At 40.4% G+C, this 20,667-nt stretch overlaps 2 protein-coding genes across 3 annotated transcripts in view; both read left to right on the forward strand.

Moving 5' to 3' along the window:
* ranbp2 (RAN binding protein 2) overlaps positions 1-5,401 on the forward strand; it is a 58,306-nt gene extending 52,905 nt beyond the window's left edge. For both annotated transcript variants that reach the window (XM_034186415.1, XM_034186414.1), the window contains 3 exons: positions 3,277-3,550; positions 3,797-4,146; positions 4,277-5,401. In XM_034186415.1, coding sequence (XP_034042306.1) covers positions 3,277-3,550; positions 3,797-4,146; positions 4,277-4,582 — 930 coding nt within the window. In that variant the 3' untranslated portion in view covers positions 4,583-5,401. The remainder of the gene's footprint in view (positions 1-3,276; positions 3,551-3,796; positions 4,147-4,276) is intronic.
* An 8,916-nt stretch (positions 5,402-14,317) lies between these two features.
* tpt1 (tumor protein, translationally-controlled 1) lies at positions 14,318-20,404 on the forward strand. The gene is made up of 6 exons (XM_034186417.1): positions 14,318-14,473; positions 15,471-15,544; positions 17,455-17,642; positions 17,985-18,090; positions 19,621-19,737; positions 20,082-20,404. Exons 1-6 carry the CDS (start codon positions 14,446-14,448, stop codon positions 20,082-20,084), a joined length of 516 nt encoding a protein of 171 aa, XP_034042308.1. The 5' UTR covers positions 14,318-14,445; the 3' UTR covers positions 20,085-20,404.
* The last annotated feature ends 263 nt before the right edge of the window (positions 20,405-20,667 follow it).

Genomic DNA, 20,667 nt, shown 5'->3' on the forward strand with positions numbered 1-20,667 from the left:
ATCATTTTTCTCTAAAATTCTGGAAAAAGTGGTGTCACGGCAGTTCGTAGACTATCTTGCTGAGAATAATCTCTTTGAGCCACTGCAGTCTGATTTTAGAAAATATTATTCCACAGAGATGGCTCTCACTAAAGTGGTGGATGATCTTCTGCTTACAATGGATTCGGACACCACTACGGTTCTGTTGCTGTTAGATCTCAGTGCTGCATTTGATACAGTGGATCATTATATTCTACTTGATAGGCTGGGATTATTGGGAGTGCCCTTGCATGGCTGATGTCTTACTTGACCAGTTGTTCTCACTGTGTTTTGTACAGTAACACTACCTCTTACCTTAGTGACATGAAACTTGGGGTTCCACAGGGGTTTGTCTTAGGCCCCCTGCTTTTCTCCCTTTATATAGCACCTCTTGGGCTCACATTGCGGCATTTTGGAATTACCTTTCACTGCTATGCAGATGATATTCAGTTATACATAGCGATAACTGCTGGTAATCTCATTCACATAAAATCCCTAGAAGATTGCCTTGCAGCAGTGAGAAGTTGGATGTCTAGAAACTTCCTACTTTTAAACTTTGATAAGACTGAAATGATGGTTCTTGGTCCAGTGAGACATCGGCATCAATTTGACCAGTTAACACTCAGCCTCGGCTCGTGTGTCATACATCACACTGACAAAGTGAGGAACCTTGGGGTAATTTTTGATCCTTCGTTGTCCTTTGGCCTCCACATTAGAAATATTACTAGGACTGCTTTCTTCCACCTGCAAAATATAGTGAAGATTCGTCCCATCCTGTCTATGGCTGATGCCGAGACCCTGATCCATGCATTTATCTCTTCTAGATTGGACTACTGCAATGTTCTATTTTCTGGTTTACCGCAGTCTAGCATTAGGGGTCTCCAGTTGGTTCAAAATGCTGCAGCCATACTTTTGACACGAAGCAGAAAGTTCGACCACATTACACCCATTTTGGCATCCCTTCACTGGCTTCCTGTCCCAGTGAGATCAGATTTTAAGGTCCTGCTACTAACCTATAAAATTATTCATGGATTGGCACCTCCCTACCTAGCTGACCTAATTAAACCTTACGTACCGGCCCGGGCTTTACGTTCTCAGGGTGCAGGACTACTTTGTGTACCTAAGGTGAATAAGAAGTCTGCGGGTCACAGAGCTTTTTCTTATCGTGCCCCTGTTCTGTGGAATGATCTCCCTGCGTCAATAAAACAGTCAGATTCTGTGGAGACTTTCAAGTCCAGACGTAAGACACACTTATTTTCCCTTTCATATGGCTAGCATACTGGTACCGTTTTGTTTTACACTTTTTACTCTTTTAATTCATTTATTAGTAATTGGAGCAGGCTGCGGCCTCAACTTTACCTAAATTCTGGGTCTTTTAGTGAAGTTTAGGGCTCGTGGCTGGCGATCACCTTAGTATTTCTGTTTTTCTTGTTGTTTAATGCTGGCAAATTATACAGTATTTATTGTCTTTCTGATGCCTGATTTTTTTTTTTTTTCTTTCTGTTTAAGGTGCAGCTCCATCCCGAGATGGGAGTTGTATTCGTGTTGGCGATCCTCCTGTCCTTTGTGCCAATAGCATTTCTTGTATATTCGTCTGTGAATTGTTCTGTAATTTATGTTTGTAGCATGGCCCAAGCAGAGGGTCACCCCTTTGAGTCTGGTCTGCTTGAGGTTTCTTCCTCAGAGGGAGTTTTTCCTTACCACTATTGCTCTGGGGGTTGGTAAGGTTAGACCTTACCTGTGTGAAGCGCTTTGAGGCAACTCTGTTGTGATTTGGCGCTATATAAATGAAAATAAATTGAATTGAAAATAGTTAGAGAGGTAAAGGTAATTCAAACTCAACCTACTTGAATGAATAATGTGGTAAAATTTGATCTTCGTGCACAGTGGCATTAATGTAACCTGTCTACTTAACGCCAAACACATTACGTCACTGTCCTTTGTCACAATAGAATGATTTTTTTTTTTTATCTTCAGCTTCATAATTCTACAAGTTTTATAGTCTCCACTCACTTTTTGCATATACGTTACTTTATCAAAATTATTCAAGTGGCCGTCGTACAGAACTCGGGTTCAGAGGAAAAAAAACGAGGAGATGAACTATGGTTGGAGGGTGAATTTTTTAACAGTTCAACAAATCAATTTGTCAGCTTAATGCTGACAAATTGTACCTTATTTGTAGTAGGGATAGGTATTGATAAGATTTTATCGATCGATTGCGCTTAACGATCCAATTCCTTATCACTTCCCTTATCAATACCACTTGTGAATTTTCTGTGTACTAAAAGTAGGCTTTACAGGTTTTCAATGTCAACAACATTTTAAGAAGCGGACGTGCCGCTTCTGAAAGGTAGCGAAGCAGAGAACCAATGAAGCAGTGGCACTGCTTCATTGGTTCAAGCTTCAAGCAGAGCCACGCTGCAGAAGCGGTTGATTGCACACCCAGTGCAGGGTCTGCAATCAGCGTAAAGAAATGATCATTTTCCTGATAAAACACCCTCAAAAACAATGGCCGTTCTGAAGGACTGATAAGGGAATTGTTAAGCAAAAATGCTATTTATGTCGGAGGATCAAATAATTTTAGCGATTCTCGAAAAGAACCGGTTCTTGATACCCATCCCTAATTTGATTTTCTGCTGCCTGATTCTGCTTTTTTGTTTGTTTTTGTTTTTTCCCCTGAGGTGTGGCTCCATCCAGAAGTGGGAGTGGGTGTCTTCTTTTGCAAGCCTCCCGTCCTGTACACCAGCATGGACACCCAAAACTTTTCTGTATATTTGTATTGTCAACTGTGTTGGTAGCATGGCCCAAGCAGTAGGTTTCTTCTTCAAATCATCAGAGGGTGTTTTTTCTTACCACTGTCACCTGTGTGCTTGCTCTAGGGGTTGGTAAGTGCCTTGAGGCAGCTTTGTTGTGATTTGGTGCTATATAAGTGAAATAAATTGAAATTAAATTTTTGCCTTGGGCCCCAACATGTTCCAAATTTGTCACGGGCTGTTCTTTGCTGCAAATGCGCAACAAGTATTTTTATTCACACTTATCATCGAGGGAGTGTCAGTCAGTCAGCTTTAATAGTTTTGTGGAGCAGGTCTCTAAGGAGTACATGGTCTTGATTTGTCAAATTCTACATGTAAATGTGTCATTTATGACTTTCTCTTAATCTAGTAATCGTTTTTACACCATCAGTTAACTGTTATGGCCGCTGCATTCAGCTGTAATTAAGAGGAGTTAAGACGGCTCCTCATCTTTGGCTTTCGTCAGGTGGAGACTAAATCAGGGGAAGAGGACGAGGAAATCCTGTTTAAGGAACGTGCCAAGCTGTTCCGATGGGACCGTGACCTCAATCAGTGGAAGGAGCGTGGTATTGGTGACATCAAGATCCTCTTTCATCCAGTCAAACACTGCTACAGAGTCCTGATGAGAAGAGAGCAAGTGCTGAAAGTTTGTGCCAACCACATAATCACAGAGACGATGGAAATGAAGCCCATGAATACGACGGCTAACGCCCTCGTCTGGACTGCACATGACTATTCAGGTACGCTGCCACACCAGGGCTGATGATGTCATGTTTTCTATTGACTACAGGGATCTGCCTTTTGTTTCTGTGATTACATTCAGAACATCTTTTGTTGTCACACAGTCCTGTGAGCTCACAGTCCACTGTTGGTTCTCTCCAACAAATTTTACAGTCTCTCACTTGTACTGTCTCCCTTTCCATTGTGTTATTTTTGCCATACAACTTGACCTGGCTTCATGTTGTGTTCTTTTCTCCTCTTTTCAGAGGGTGAAGGCCAGGTGGAGCAGCTGGCAGCAAAGTTTAAAACTCCTGAGATAGCTGAATCCTTCAGGAAGACATTCATGGAATGTCAGAGCCATTTGGGCCAAACTAGCAGCATTGCAGCTGTCTCAACACAGATGTCTCGAGTCCAAGAGCACTCCAGAGACACTAACCCACAGGTGTTCCTCACTGTCACAGCCGATGGTGAACTCCTGGGCGCAGTCACTATTGAGCTTTTTGTCCACATTGTCCCCAAGACTGCAGAGAACTTCCGGGCCCTCTGCACTGGTGAGAAAGGTTTTGGGCTGCAGGGTTCCATCTTTCACCGGGTCATACCAGACTTTATGTGTCAGGTAAGAAGAGCTGTACCTTACTGTGTGGTTTGTCCATTAATTTTACACATTGTTTGTGTCTCCAAGATACTGACCACAGTATACGATGGTTAGGAGCACTGCTGCTAACATGTAGGTCTTGGTGTTTCAGGGAGGCGACATCAACAACCATGACGGCACAGGAGGAAAGTCCATCTATGGCAGCAATTTTGAGGATGAGAACTTTGACATTCGGCACACGGGTCCCGGAATACTGTCAATGGCCAATCGTGGTCGTGACACCAACAACTCACAGTTCTTCATCACTCTGAAGAAAGCTGAACACCTGGACTTCAAACATGTGGCCTTCGGCTGGGTTCGGGATGGCATGAATGTGGTGCAACAAATGGGAATCCTGGGCACAAAGGCAGGCAAGCCTACCAAGAAGCTTGTCATCACAGACTGTGGACAGCTGTAGTTTCTGATACAGAAACATCAGCGAAACTAGATTCTAAAGTTTAAAGAAACAGCTGAACCCATGTAGTACTTGTCTTCTTCTTCCAGACTGAGTCTATATTTATTTAAGCCTCTTAGAATTGAAAGTTGATTGTCAGACGACTGGTTGGGGCTCTTCAGCATTAACTTCAGTAGCCTGACATCAGCTGTTGTATTCTGAGTTATGTGGAAGACTAATTTGATACCCTAAAATGCAGTCTCAAGCCCGAAATAGTGGTTTATTATGCAGGATGGAGAATTTAGAGCAAATATAGTGTGCTTTTTGTTCTACTGTGCTTGTATCATTTTCATTGTTTTAATCAATAAATGGTCAGTGTTTATTTTGTGTGTATATTTGTACATGGACAACTTTGTAAATGTTTATTTTTGTTCATTGTTTGCATGTGTTCCACTTGAACATGCAGATTCTCGAGATCCACTTCAGTAGGTTTTTTTTTTTTCTTTGTTGTTGAATAAGTCTTAACTATGATTGGGAGGGAAATGTTTATTGAAAGTATCTGTCCATTTGTAACACTGTTCCTGCCTTCTCTTCAAATGCTGCCTCTTTACTTTTTACTGCAGGTGTCCTTGCTCCTGGTGTTTTTATTTTTTGTTTTGTGTGTGTTTCCGTACACCCATTGTTTTCGTTATATGCAGATAATGGGACTCGTCTGTTGGAGTGACTGTGACTAGGTGACATGCAGTATCTGCTTTGCAAAGACACACATTCTAATTTGAGATTGTTCATTTGTTGTACCAACATGTACCAGCAAGAAGAAGAAATAAAGTTGCTTTACAAATACTGGGTAACCCCCCCCCCCCCCCCCCCCCCCCCCCCCATTTTGGTTTATTGTTGCAACATCAGACTTAAAGAAACAAACATAGGAAAATAGAAAATCATTGGTTATATTACTAATAATTATGATTTTTACTTTAAGCTTGTTACAGAAGTGTGCTTTTAACAATGTCATCTAGTCTATTTCAGGAAGTTGATGTTCGGGGGCCTTGTGTACAAAGACTTGCATGAATTTCCATGGCTAACGCCAAAACCCAGGAACTGGCATAAGTTCCTCTAGATGACCCTCTCAACTCGGAATAATGTGTCATAATTGTGAACAGTGGATCAATGCCATCCACATCCTTGCTAGCCATTGTTTACATGGGCTATGAGATACCAGAACTGATGGTGGAGCAGTGCATTCTGGGAAGCACAGGGAGATTATGGGAAACAAAGCACTGAGTACAGAGTTTGGACCCCCCCCCCCCCCCCCCCAAAAAAAAAATTTGAAGAAAAAATGATAGCGTGAGCTACACATGACTGGAGACATGGATAGCTTATTTGATACCCTGACAAATGAAATAAACATGAACCGGTAAAAACGTTAGTGGGAACGTGTGTGTGAGGCTGTAAATGATGTGGGCTCAGCAGCATACACAGTGAAGTATAAAAAATTATGTATGCCACTGTTGACAGTGTGTGATATTCACATTACACACGTGTTTTTTTTCTGACAAATACTGAACACGGGGTGACGGTCTAGGCCTGCTAAGAAGTGCTACAGCTCTAGTTTCACAATTAAGAAAACAAAAACCATTTGAATGCATACATGCCCAAATGTGCCCACGCTGGTTTTCATTCAGTACTATTATACTAATAAACTATTTACCCCCCAAGCAGCCATCCATTGCACACCACGCAAGCCTCCAGCCTGGTCCCAACTCAATTCATTTGCGCATATGCAAATCATATGTGATATCACATATGATTTGCACATTGATGGAATTAAATTGTTTCCTAATAACAAAGACAGATTCATTGTGTGATGGTGCCTTTGTAACAATATGTGTGCAGTGAATACCACCGATTGCATTAGGGAAACCTCCTGTCTCTGCAAATTGCGCTTTTGTTGGAATGTGATGTACCTGGATGACATTTGGCTCATCTTCGGCTCAAGATTGACAGGCACAGTCCTGACCGATCGGCCAACTCCCGCTGCAGTGCCCCTGTTGCCAGGAAGGCCAGCATGGTCAGCGCCTGTGTGGGCACAGACAACCCCTGGCTCCTCACCGTATTGTACACTGGGCCAGCCACAGTTCTGCGCGCAACTCCAGTAACAGTGCCCTTGGTAATCAAAATCGGCTTTTGAGTCAATTATTGTAATTTGCAAATAAATCCTTGCGTTCCCTGAATACACACACTCGTCGGCCTGCACCATTTGCAAGGTCCTCTAACAACACTAACACAGCCACTGTTAGTGCCATTTTCCTCATTTACGCATGCTTTTATCCACCCATATAATTGCAGACACATGGGTGTGTTAATTGTTCATAAGTGTGTCTCTGGTGTGCACATCACTCTGACAACTTCTTGTTTTCACACTATTAACGGTTCCCAGCATCACCTCTACGTGTCACGTGTTGAAACGTGCGTACTCCGGCCATGATTTTTTGCATGGTGCACTGCCTGGTGTTTTTCCAGATTTTGGCTTTCTGTGCCTCAAGCCATGCATCTCTTGTTAGATGTTTCACTCTACCTGTTGAACGGTTTGTCTCTGTTGTGTTCTGACAATGCCCTTATGGATGACTAAGCAGGTTGTCACATCAAATATGGGCCTTTTCCATAGTGACGTGCCATGTTTGTGTTTCACTCCTTTGGGTAAAGCAAGGCTAATGCTATTACAATTTAGTTCAATGATTTTTCTAAACCAGTTTCTGAAATTTGGTACAAACAATCCTTGGGGGACTGTTTGGTCATAGTAAGTTGTACTTTGCCTGGGTCCCCAAGAAGTGCAAAAATTGTTTCACACTGATTTATTGCAGGAAAAACTTCAATATCTGTTCTCTAATTTTATAGAAAAAATTATTTCAGAGGCTGACTACAGGCAAAAATTTCATCCTTGAATTGTTCTAAGGGCTGCACAAAAGTGCCAAAACTCAAAGAAAAAATACATTGCTTTTTTATCTGCATATAAAGTCCTTGAATCTACAACCCCTGGCAAAAATTATGGAATCACCGGCCTCAGAGGATGTTCATTCAGTTATTTAATTTTGTAGAAAAAAATCAGATCACAGACATGACACAAAACTAAAGTCATTTCAAATGGCAACTTTCTGGCTTTAAGAAACACTATAAGAAATCAAGAAAAAAAGATTGTGGCAGTCAGTAACGGTTACTTTTTTAGACCAAGCAGAGGAAAAAAATATGGAATCACTCAATTCTGAGGAAAAAATTAGGAATCACCCTGTAAATTTTCATCCCCCAAATTAACACCTGCATCAAATCAGATCTGCTCATTGACATTGACCCTATGCCATGACATTGACCCTATGTGTCTTTTTGCAAGGAATGTTTTTGCAGTTTTTGCTCTATGGCAAGATGCATTATCATCTTGAAAAATGATTTCATCATCCCCAAACATCCTTTCAATTGTCCAAAATATCAACATAAACTTGTGCATTTGTTGATGATGCAATGACAGCCATCTCCCCAGTGCCTTTACCTGACATGCAGCCCCATATCATCAATGACTGTGGAAATTTGTTCTCTTCAGGCAGTCATCTTTATAAATCTCATTGGAAAGGCACCAAACAAAGTTCCAACAGCATCACCTTGCCCAATGCAGATTCGAGATTCATCACTGAATATGACTTTCATCCAGTCATCCACAGTCCACAATTGCTTTTCCTTAGCCCATTGTAACCTTGTTTTTTTCTGTTTAGGTGTTAATGATGCCTTTCGTTTAGCTTTTCTGTATGTAAATCCATTTCCTTTAGGCGGTTTCTTACAGTTCGGTCACAGACGTTGACTCCAGTTTCCTCCCATTCGTTCCTCATTTGTTTTGTTGTACGTTTTTCGATTTTGAGACATATTGCTTTAAATTTCTGTCTTGACACTTTGTCTTCCTTGGTCTACCAGTATGTTTGCCTTTAACAACCTTCCCATGTTGTTTGTATTTGGTCCAGAGTTTAGACACAGCTGACTGTGAACAACCAACATCTTTTGCAACATTGCGTGATGATTTACTCTCTTTTAAGAGTTTGATAATCCTCTCCTTTGTTTCAATTGACATCTCTCGTGTTGGAGCCATGATTCATGTCAGTCCACTTGGTGCAACAGCTCTCCAAGGTGTGTTCACTCCTTTTTAGATGCAGACTAACGAGCAGATCTGATATGATGCAGGTGTTGGTTTTGGGGATGAAAATTTACAGGGTGATTCCATAATTTTTTCCTCAGAATTGAGTGATTCCACAATCTTTTTTTCTTGATTTTTTATAGTGTTTCTTAAAGCCAGAAAGTTGCCATTTGAAATGACTTTAGTTTTGTGTCATGTCTGTAATCTGCTTTTTTTTCTACAAAATTAAACAACTGAATGAACATCCTCAGAGGCCGGTGATTCCATAATTTTTGCCAGGGGTTGTATGTCAACCTACACCTTACCTACCACCGCCCTTTCATTGACCTTGAATCATTCGAAAGCCCCCATGAGGCCCAAGATGAGTTTTTTTTTTTAATTGGTCGCTGATTATCTCAAAAACTATTCCATGAATTGTTCAGAACTTTTGTGCAGACATTTCCTGAGTGACTATGGCCATGGTAAGTTGGATCATGTGATTGAATCCCCACAGGGCACTCCAGAAAGGTAAATAATTTCAGGCCAATACATATGCTGCTTTTTACCGTATTTGTTCAAAGTGTTTTGTCCAAAGGACTTCAGGCTCACTTGACCCTATTTTTTCTTCTCTGCACTACTTTAACTTTCCAAAATGTCACTTTTATCTTCAGGGTTCAGGCAGATTGAAACCAAATTATTGTTTTTTTTTAATATCTAAATCAATCAATCAATTTTTTTATATAGCGCCAAATCACAACAAACAGTTGCCCCAAGGCGCTTTATATTGTAAGGCAAAGCCATACAATAATTATGTAAAACCCCAACGGTCAAAACGACCCCCTGTGAGCAAGCACTTGGCTACAGTGGGAAGGAAAAACTCCCTTTTAAACAGGAAGAAACCTCCAGCAGAACCAGGCTCAGGGAGGGGCAGTCTTCTGCTGGGACTGGTTGGGGCTGAGGGAGAGAACCAGGAAAAAGACATGCTGTGGAGGGGAGCAGAGATCGATCACTAATGATTAAATGCAGAGTGGTGCATACAGAGCAAAAAGAGAAAGAAACAGTGCATCATGGGAACCCCCCAGCAGTCTACGTCTATAGCAGCATAACTAAGGGATGGTTCAGGGTCACCTGATCCAGCCCTAACTATAAGCTTTAGCAAAAAGGAAAGTTTTAAGCCTAATCTTAAAAGTAGAGAGGGTGTCTGTCTCCCTGATCTGAATTGGGAGCTGGTTCCACAGGAGAGGAGCCTGAAAGCTGAAGGCTCTGCCTCCCATTCTACTCTTACAAACCCTAGGAACTACAAGTACGCCTGCAGTCTGAGAGCGAAGCGCTGTATTGGGGTGATATGGTACTACGAGGTCCCTAAGATAAGATGGGACCTGATTATTCAAAACCTTATAAGTAAGAAGAAGAATTTTAAATTCTATTCTAGAATTAACAGGAAGCCAATGAAGAGAGGCCAATATGGGTGAGATATGCTCTCTCCTTCTAGTCCCCGTCAGTACTCTAGCTGCAGCATTTTGAATTAACTGAAGGCTTTTTAGGGAACTTTTAGGACAACCTGATAATAATGAATTACAATAGTCCAGCCTAGAGGAAATAAATGCATGAATTAGTTTTTCAGCATCACTCTGAGACAAGACCTTTCTAATTTTAGAGATATTGCATAAATGCAAAAAAGCAGTCCTACATATTTGTTTAATATGCGCTTTGAATGACATATCCTGATCAAAAATGACTCCAAGATTTCTCACAGTATTACTAGAGGTCAGGGTAATGCCATCCAGAGTAAGGATCTGGTTAGACACCATGTTTCTAAGATTTGTGGGGCCAAGTACAATAACTTCAGTTTTATCTGAGTTTAAAAGCAGGAAATTAGAGGTCATCCATGTCTTTATGTCTGTAAGACAATCCTGCAGTTTAGCTAATTGGTGTGTGTCCTCTGGCTTCATGGATAGATAAAGCTGGGTATCATCTGCGTAACAATGAAAATTTAAGCAATACCGTCTAATAATACTGCCTAAGGGAAGCATGTATAAAGAATAAAATTGGTCCTAGCACAGAACCTTGTGGAACTCCATAATTAACTTTAGTCTGTGAAGAAGATTCCCCATTTACATGAACAAATTGTAATCTATTAGACAAATATGATTCAAACCACCGCAGCGCAGTGCCTTTAATACCTATGGCATGCTCTAATCTCTGTAATAAAATTTTATGGTCAACAGTATCAAAAGCAGCACTGAGGTCTAACAGAACAAGCACAGAGATGAGTCCACTGTCCGAGGCCATAAGAAGATCATTTGTAACCTTCACTAATGCTGTTCTGTACTATGATGAATTCTAAAACCTGACTGAAACTCTTCAAATAGACCATTCCTCTGCAGATGATCAGTTAGCTGTTTTACAACTACCCTTTCAAGAATTTTGAGAGAAAAGGAAGGTTGGAGATTGGCCTATAATTAGCTAAGATAGCTGGGTCAAGTGATGGCTTTTTAAGTAATGGCTTAATTACTGCCACCTTAAAAGCCTGTGGTACATAGCCAACTAACAAAGATAGATTGATCATATTTAAGATCGAAGCATTAAATAATGGTAGGGCTTCCTTGAGCAGCCTGGTAGGAATGGGGTCTAATAAACATGTTGATGGTTTGGATGAAGTAACTAATGAAAATAACTCAGACAGAACAATCGGAGAGAAAGAGTCTAACCAAATACCGGCATCACTGAAAGCAGCCAAAGATAACGATACATCTTTGGGATGGTTATGAGTAATTTTTTCTCTAATAGTTAAAATTTTGTTAGCAAAGAAAGTCATGAAGTCATTACTAGTTAAAGTTAATGGAATACTCAGCTCAATAGAGCTCTGACTCTTTGTCAGCCTGGCTACAGTGCTGAAAAGAAACCTGGGGTTGTTCTTATTTTCTTCAATTAGTGATGAGTAGAAAGATGTCCTAGCTTTACGGAGGGCTTTTTTTATAGAGCAACAGACTCTTTTTCCAGGCTAAATGAAGATCTTCTAAATTAGTGAGACGCCATTTCCTCTCCAACTTACGGGTTATCTGCTTTAAGCTACGAGTTTGTGAGTTATACCACGGAGTCAGGCACTTCTGATTTAAAGCTCTCTTTTTTAGAGGAGCTACAGCATCCAAAGTTGTCTTCAATGAGGATGTAAAACTATTGACGAGATACTCTATCTCACTTACAGAGTTTAGTTAGCTACTCTGCACTGTGTTGGTATATGGCATTAGAGAACATAAAGAAGGAATCATATCCTTAAACCTAGTTACAGTGCTTTCTGAAAGACTTCTAGTGTAATGAAACTTATTCCCCACTGCTGGGTAGTCCATCAGAGTAAATGTAAATGTTATTAAGAAATGATCAGACAGAAGGGAGTTTTCAGGGAATACTGTTAAGTCTTCTATTTCCATACCATAAGTCAGAACAAGATCTAAGATATGATTAAAGTGGTGGGTGGACTCATTTACTTTTTGAGCAAAGCCAATAGAGTCTAATAATAGATTAAATGCAGTGTTGAGGCTGTCATTCTCAGCATCTGTGTGGATGTTAAAATCGCCCACTATAATTATCTTATCTGAGCTAAGCACTAAGTCAGACAAAAGGTCTGAAAATTCACAGAGAAACTCACAGTAACGACCAGGTGGACGATAGATAATAACAAATAAAACTGGTTTTTGGGACTTCCAGTTTGGATGGACAAGACTAAGAGTCAAGCTTTCAAATGAATTAAAGCTCTGTCTAGGTTTTTGATTAATTAATAAGCTGGAATGGAAGATTGCTGCTAATCCTCCCCCTCGGCCCGTGCTACGAGCATTCTGACAGTTAGTGTGACTCGGGGGTGTTGACTCATTTAAACTAACATATTCATCCTGCTGTAACCAGGTTTCTGTAAGGCAGAATAAATCAATATGTTGATCAATTATTATTTCATTTACCAACAGGGACTTAGAAGAGAGAGACCTAATGTTTAATAGACCACATTTAACTGTTTTAGTCTGTGGTGCAGTTGAAGGTGCTATATTATTTTTTCTTTTTGAATTTTTATGCTTAAATAGATTTTTGCTGGTTATTGGTAGTCTGGGATTTTGGAAATTGTGATGAGAGTATTCCACATGTCTTGAATTATAATACTACCTCTGCCAAGGAGATTTTTTCACTGGCATTTTTTGACAGGGTAAATAAAAACAATGTATTTTGCTGAAATCTGGTGAGCATGTAATGTTCTAGGAAATAAGTTATTAGTTTTCAGAGGTGATCGAGAATATATACTGGAGTTAAGATTCAAAAGAATGCTTGGCACATGGCAACCGTAAACTCAAAACATTGAGAGGATATTGATGAAATTTGGTGATCAAATGGATACTGTTCCAGAAAATCCATTACATTTTTTTCTTCCTAAGCCTGCTTATTTCCAAGGGTCTGAAGGCTATCCCAGTGGACACTAAATGAGAGTCTGGAGCAGGTCACCAGGGCAGGGCCCACACGAGACAAAATCATTCACACTTGCTCACACACACGTCTGGAAAAAATGGGGACTTTGTATTTGAACCAATCATGTGGCCTTGATGGTGGCCATCCAGATCCACCTCGGATCTGCTGGGGTGAAAACAAGGGAGCAGCCAAAGAGACCACATGTGTCCTTGGTGGTGCTCTGGGTGCCTCCTATTTTTGTGTGGGTATGGTACAGTAGATGGCGCAGTGTCCCTGTTAATGATAAAGCTACTATATTTTGTTTCAGTACAGCAACCATTTTCATTAATTGTAACTTGTATTCAAGGGAGTGCAATGCAGCATTACAGACAAAATGGACACGAACAAAGTATATATGATCCCATACTCACAAAAAAAAAAAACATTGTGGGTGTTTGTTGGACATTGTCATTGTATCCCTCTTTTACTCTTCGTAGTGTATGTTTATACGAGGGACAAACCGGAAATGCCACAAAAAAATCTGCCCAGTGGGGAAAATGCACTGAACTCTACACTACTAGAGTTCAGTGGGAAAATGCCACAAACCAGACAACATTGCCGTAAAAAGCCACCAAACGATTGTAGACGAACATAGACGTAAAAGAGTAGACGCCGTATTAGTTGTTAAGACGCAAGAAATGCGGCCGCCATCTTGGACCGGTCATGGTAGTGATTTCATCTCAAGGCACAGTGAAGGTTTGTTTATATTCTTGTTTATTTTTTTACCTTTCGGTAATAAAGTTAATTTTCTTTGTTATTTTCTCTGTTCTGTAATGTGTCTTTTAGCACTGTGCAAAGCCCTGTATAAATATAGCGCATTATTATTAGTATTAGTATTATAATAAGATGCTGCTGTTCATGCTCCCCTGAAGCATTTACTAAAAAAAAAAAAAAAAGTCTGAAGAACAGAAATGATCGCTCATCATGTCCACGACATATACATATTATTCTTATATTAGACATGGTAATATTTTTAAGTGTCTGTATTTAATAAATTAATATTTTGAATTTGCTACATTTTCATACGTTTCAGTCATATTCGAAAAAACTGAAATTATGTCACTGCAGTCTTGAGACGAAGAGAGCAGCAACATGGCGGATGGAGGGAGAGGGAGGGGAAACGTGACGTATGCGGCACGTAAATGGAGCGGCTCTCGGCCTGAACGGTCTTTTTCTTCTCCCATGCCGTGAGGTTCGAAGGTCTGCATTCTGTCTGCCGTAATATCACCGTCTAACCAGCAAAATGATCATCTACAAGGACATAATCACCAGTAAGTATTATTGTTGTGTTCATTCTGTTCATTTAGTAGTCCAGTTTGCTGTCGTGCGGCTTGTCTGTGAGTCCAAACATTGTCAGGGAGTTGGCTAACTGCGCCAGCTAACGCCACAAAAGGCCTGCGCTAGTGGTGCTAGCCACATGCTAACCTCAAACTGAGAAAAACACTTTAAATATGGTACGAACAGCATTGTTAGACAGTCACACAAAGAACAATCGTAATTGTTTCAGCTTTTGTTTTGGTTAAACTTGAGTCCAGACCGCAGTTAGCAGCAGGGCAGCCGAATAATCTGATACGCTTTTAAATTTAACTTCGATCATCAACATAGTAGAGGCGTTAGCTGGCTGGAACGCTTGGAACTGGGCAGATATTTACCACCAGAGAATCTTTCACTTAAATTTCGGTATAAAACCCACGCCCACTGGCACTGCTCATACTGTGATTTAATATTTTATTTTAGAATATGTAAAATGTTGGTTTTTTTTGGGGGGGGGGGATCAAAGAAAATCTATTGTGGCTTAAAATCCATGGGTTTTGTGATTTGTGACAGAAGAGATTATCATAGATGTCAACCTGACTCCAAAAGGGGCAAGAGGATGCAGGTTTTCTTTGTACCCTCCAACTCCACCAGGTGATTTCACTGATTAACAGCAGATTGGATGAGTTCATCAGTGAACTCCTATGGACTCCTGGCATTGTGGGGCATTTATCTTGGGATATTTTTAGTTGATCCCACTTAATCACAGCTCCAGGTAAAATGTAATTTATCAATAATAGTTGATAGTTTCTGAAGTAATAGTAAGTTATCTGGAAGAGCACAATAATAAGCATTCTCATAGCTGCAATTTAGGGGGCAGGTTAACATGGGATGTGATTGAGCTTGTCACTGAATTGTAAACTTGCTAATCAGACATCTGTGCTGCTGATTTCATCAAGTTATATCAATGTGTGTTGTTTTTACCTCCTCTTCTCCCCAACCCTGCTTCCATAGATGATGAGATGTTCTCAGATATTTACTCTCTCAAAACTGCTCACGAAGAAGTCCTGTTTGAAGTTGAAGGAAAGGTGAGTGAGCAGAAACTTGTGGGGTTTTACACTGTTCTCTGTCAGGGAAGGGGCTTGCAAGGATTATCCTTCATAAGGTATAGTTCCAGCTGCTTTCCGCTGAGTGACTGGAACAGTCTGCCTTCACGCCCTGGAAATCAATCATTCTAGTCCTGTGAGTAGTCATGTATCATCAGTAGTTTTTTGATTGTTGATCAGACTGCTCTCTGGGACATGCTGAGAATTTGTGGGATCCCCACAAAATTGTTGGACATTATAGAAAATTTGTCAGGTAACATAAAAAAAATGCTGTTTCTGTGGCAAAGCCAAGAAATGCAGCGGTATTGTGGAATGTAGTTGTCACAAGCTGAAATGCTTGTACAGCTAAATATTACTTCAGCTGAATCTTAAGCATTTACTGTATAAACTAAAAAATGCAGACACTTTTTTAACAGCCAAATGAAAAGCTAAAGTGATGAACTTGATACATTTGTCTTCTTGTTTTTATTTGGAATAGAATGTGCAGTGTTCCTAATGCATTTGCATGTGGAAATAAACCTTAAAAGGATTTTGAGCTTTACTCACTTTTTTAGACACTCATTTTGAACACCACTGTAAAGCAACTCTTGGTGTCTTCAGTATTTGGTGTCTTCAAATGATCCTAGTGTAATGTTGAAAGGAGAGACTGTGCTACAGGTCCCCAAGTGTTGAAGTGTTGACAAGGCCAAAGGGATGGCCATGTTTCACCTGGCTGCAGCAGATAAATGAGTTAATAGATATGGAGGTGGTCCAGTTGTCCACTTAAGTGGTTGCCGTCGTGACCCAAAGCAGTTCCGTGATGTCGTGGATGTGGCAAAGTGCAGCAACAGCTCATACTTTCCAACAATGTAACACAGATGGACTGTTTACAACTGCTTGCTGCGTTTACACATAGGCAAGATGCGTTATGAATGTCATTTTTCCGTCATTCGTTGCACATTCCTGGCATTCTTGACGTGATTTGATGCATCTGAATAGGTTTCTTAACAGTGCATGTCAGTGCGTGATAATCGTGGAGCATGTTTTTGGCTGTCAAAAAAATCTTCCACGAATGTCACGCACCACCCTCATTTCGTCTCATGTCGTGGAGTTCGCAACTGAGCGTGTTGATCCGTCTTCATTAGTCGTGATCCTTAATAGAGCGTGACAGCATTCGTAGTGGCTCCTATGATGGTTCTTGGAACCTAAACTGTCTTGTGTCATTGAGAATTGTCTGAAACTGTCAAGTTTTGACACAAATTGTGATGCGGTGTCACATTTCACTGCGCGCCACTGCGAATTACTTCTGTCACGTGCCTCACGTTAAACCCTGCTGCACCATATTCATTTTCATTGTTGCAGTTTGACGAAGGAGGACAGTGATGCCAAGTCAGCTAAATCTCGTTCCAATGCTCTTCGGCGCGCTCCTGTAGGCGTTCCACCTGCTGCTGTTCCTGGTGTTTAGGGGAACGAGTCTGAGCCAGAGGAGAGCTGCGTGCAGCTAGACATCTTGCTCTCTCCGCCTCCTTTATATGCAGCTCCATGATACAGTCTGATGTTGAATCTGGAGTGATGGGGTTGGAGACAATTTGCCTGATTCACAACGTGACAGAACGTAACGATGTGCTGTTACACGCAACAGCGCGGATAACTGGTTGCAACAGTTCCAAAGACTCCTGACGCCTCTGCCCCAAATCATCACATTCGTGATCAGCAGCCAAGAACGTATACTTTGTGGGATTCGTGACTTGCCATCGTTGTGTAAACACAGCATCAAATATTTTTGTAAAAGAAAGTCCAACACCTGCTGTCCAGTTTAGAAAATCTCTTAAGATGTTTTCATTTTCATCAATTGTTGCTGACATGAATGTCTAGTCTCTAAAATTTCTCTTCTTTCTTTTTAACTTGACCAGCTGATCTCCCGGAAAGAAGGTCAGATTGATGACTCCCTAATTGGGGGCAACGCCTCTGCTGAAGATCAAGGCGACACCTATGATGAGAACACAGTCAGCGGCGTTGATATTGTTATGAATCACAACCTGCAGGAGATCTATTTTGAGAAGAAGGAATTTAAGAAATACATACAGGCGTACTTGAAAGAGTGAGTATAACTGTAGCAGAGGAATGGCAGCGTTTGTGTTTATTTGCTTTTGTGTTCGACTAAAGCATCTCACATCATTAATATAATAATTTCTTGATTAATTTTTATGACCTTCACAGAAGTTTTGACTGAAATTATTTGAACAGAGTGGTGTTTATTCAAAAAAGGAGAGAAAATCTGAAGCAGTTATCTTTCAAGCTTCTTCTTTTTTAAACCTTGGAATATTGATCAAAGTAAAGGCTTTATAAACAAATGAACTGAACTCAGGTTACTGTTTTATTTGAAACAGAGTCTCACTGCCTCCACAGAAAAGTCATTCTTAAATATGTTTCTCCATGTCAGCATCAAGACAAAGCTGGAAGAATCAAACCCGGACAGAGTGAAACCCTTTATGGAAGGGAGCAAGACGGCAGTTGTAGAAATCCTTAAAAACTTCAACAACTACAAGGTAACATTTTCCATCATCACATAAGTAAATGTACACTCGTATGTATAGAATGGGTGGTGGATTGATCAATAAGGTGACTAGTAAATTGATAGTTTTTACTATCCATTTAATTGATTACTTCACATGCTGATCTGTGGATACTTATTGACTTGTCTGTTTGATAATTACACGCTATGAAGCTGTGGAATGGGAGGAACACCACTAGATGTCATCAGAGCTGCCTTCAAAATTACTAAATGTCCCTTTCAGGCAAGAGATGATGGGTTCAATGCTTTACCTGATATTCACATTTATTGTAATGCTGCACCTGATGCCATCTGTAAACTATATAGAAAATATATGAAGAATGCTGGTTGAATTATTGATGTCAAGCGATCGTGAGACAAGTGTTGTATACCTGTCAGCGTGGCTAATTTGTATAGTTGTGCAAAAGGTTTGAGGAGATCCCAAACTACACCAATTGGAGGGTAGTGTCATGTATACGGTACAGCTGGAAAGTATTCATAGCACTTCATGTTATGAATGTTTATACTTTATTTACTTGAGAGCTCTGCACAAGAACTCTTATGTACCCAAACCTTGTGTATGAGTACAAATGGTCTCTAAAATTCTACATGCAGTACCCCATAATGACAATATGGAAAGTTTTGAGTTTTTTGCAGTTTTATAAAATACAAAAATATATAAGTATTCACAGCCTTTGCCATGAAGCTCAAAATTGAGCTCTGGTGCATCCTGTTTCCACTGATAATCCTTGATGTTTCTACAGCTTAATTGGAGTCCACCTGAGGTAAATTCAGTTGATTGGACTTGATTTGAACCTGTCTATATATAAGATCACTCAGTTGACAGTGCATGTCAGAGCACAGACCAAGTATGAAGTCAAAGGAATTGAATTGTCTGTAGCCCTCTGAGACAGGATTGTTGTGGCACAAATCTGTGGAAGGGGACAAACATTTTTGCTGCTTTAATCTGTAAATGGAAGTTCAGCTCCACCAGGACTCTTCCTAGAGCTGGCTGCCTGTCTAAACTGAGTGATGGAGAAGGACCTTGGTCAGGGAGGTGACCAAGAACCCAATAGTCACTCTCAGTGCTCCAGCATTCCTCTGTGGAGAGAGGAGAACCTTCCAGAAAGATTACTATATAGGCCTGATTGGTGGATTGCTGCATAGATGGTCAAGTGGCCAGAAGGAAGCAACTCCTTAGTTCAAGGCATGTGGCTTCATCTTGTTATGGGGTGTTGAGTAGATTTTTGTGTGAGAATAAGTATATTTTCATACTGTTTTTAGAGTTGCAAGCCGTGTATATGCATTTCAGATGAGCGCCACGCAGAAACTAAGGTGTGCATTGTGAATGTTCTAACCCATTAACAGGCACCAAACTGAAAATCGCATAAAAACACACAAACCCATTGCGTCACTGTGGATTCACCATAGTTTAATATGGCTGTGATGTCTTGTAAAGTGTGGGTGAGACACTGTAATTTCATGAGTTTGTAGTTTTATTTTTGATGCATCACTCTCCCTGCAGTTTTACCAAGGGGAGAGCTTAACAGAAGGAGGCGCTGTGGGATTCCTGGACTACCGTGAGGATGGCATCACACCATTCATGCTTTTCTTCAAAGATGGTCTAGAAATTGAGAAATGTGTAAGTACTCTGCCTCCAAAGGCCAAAGCATTAGTGGTTGAATTTAGGTAAAGTACAACCTGGATGTCCAAGTTGTAAACTTTAACGTCTTATTTTGTATGAGCCTGCAGTTAGTGCAAGGAAACTTTTTTTAAGCCATAAAGTGAATATTATGAGGATTGTGGTTGTTTTGTTTGAAATCTTAAAAAAACAGATTCTTCATTGAAAAAGCTTCACGTTTCCCATAAACATTTCCCCCAAGGAATTACAAAGCACTTTTTTTTTTCTTTAAACCAGTACAAACCCCCTTAATTATAGTACATGTACATCGGACATATAGAGAAATGTTTATTCTTGTCTTTCAGTAACCTTGTGGATCTCGTGGCTTCCCCGCTGGCTGCCGAGTCATCCTGGGAGCAGTCTGAAACAGGAGTACGAGTTTGCGTAATGCTTCTACATTGTTGTATATCCACGTAACATCCTACAACACTGCACAACAGCTGTGTGAAATCAAATGTGTGAGCATTTTATAAAAACTTGGATTAATTTTGCAGTGTAAATTATATCAAAGTTTGGCTCAGTGATCGCTCCTTCAAAAACAAAAAATCAGAATTTCAAGATGGTCATCTGACAGCTCAGCCCCTTAAAACTGTTTTATGGTTGTATTAAAGATCCCATCTTCTTTAAAGACTGGTATTATGGTTTTATTGAAAATAAAATCTTAATGCGGGTTTCTTTCTGGGGTTCCGTTTGCCACTGTGGCAGTTTCAAGTAATCACATGGGAAGGTAAATCAATACACATGGACTCAAAAGAGAAAAATGCAATGTGCTCCAGCTTAGACATGTTTGTTGTGATTTCAGTTGACTATACTGCTGTCAGCTCCTCTGATGAGCACCTCCTGAGGACCCACTGTGAATATCAAATTTAGACACTGTTTCAAGCAGGATCC

The sequence above is a fragment of the Thalassophryne amazonica genome, chromosome 14 (assembly GCF_902500255.1).
Source record: "Thalassophryne amazonica chromosome 14, fThaAma1.1, whole genome shotgun sequence".
NCBI classification, from domain to species: domain Eukaryota; kingdom Metazoa; phylum Chordata; class Actinopteri; order Batrachoidiformes; family Batrachoididae; genus Thalassophryne; species Thalassophryne amazonica.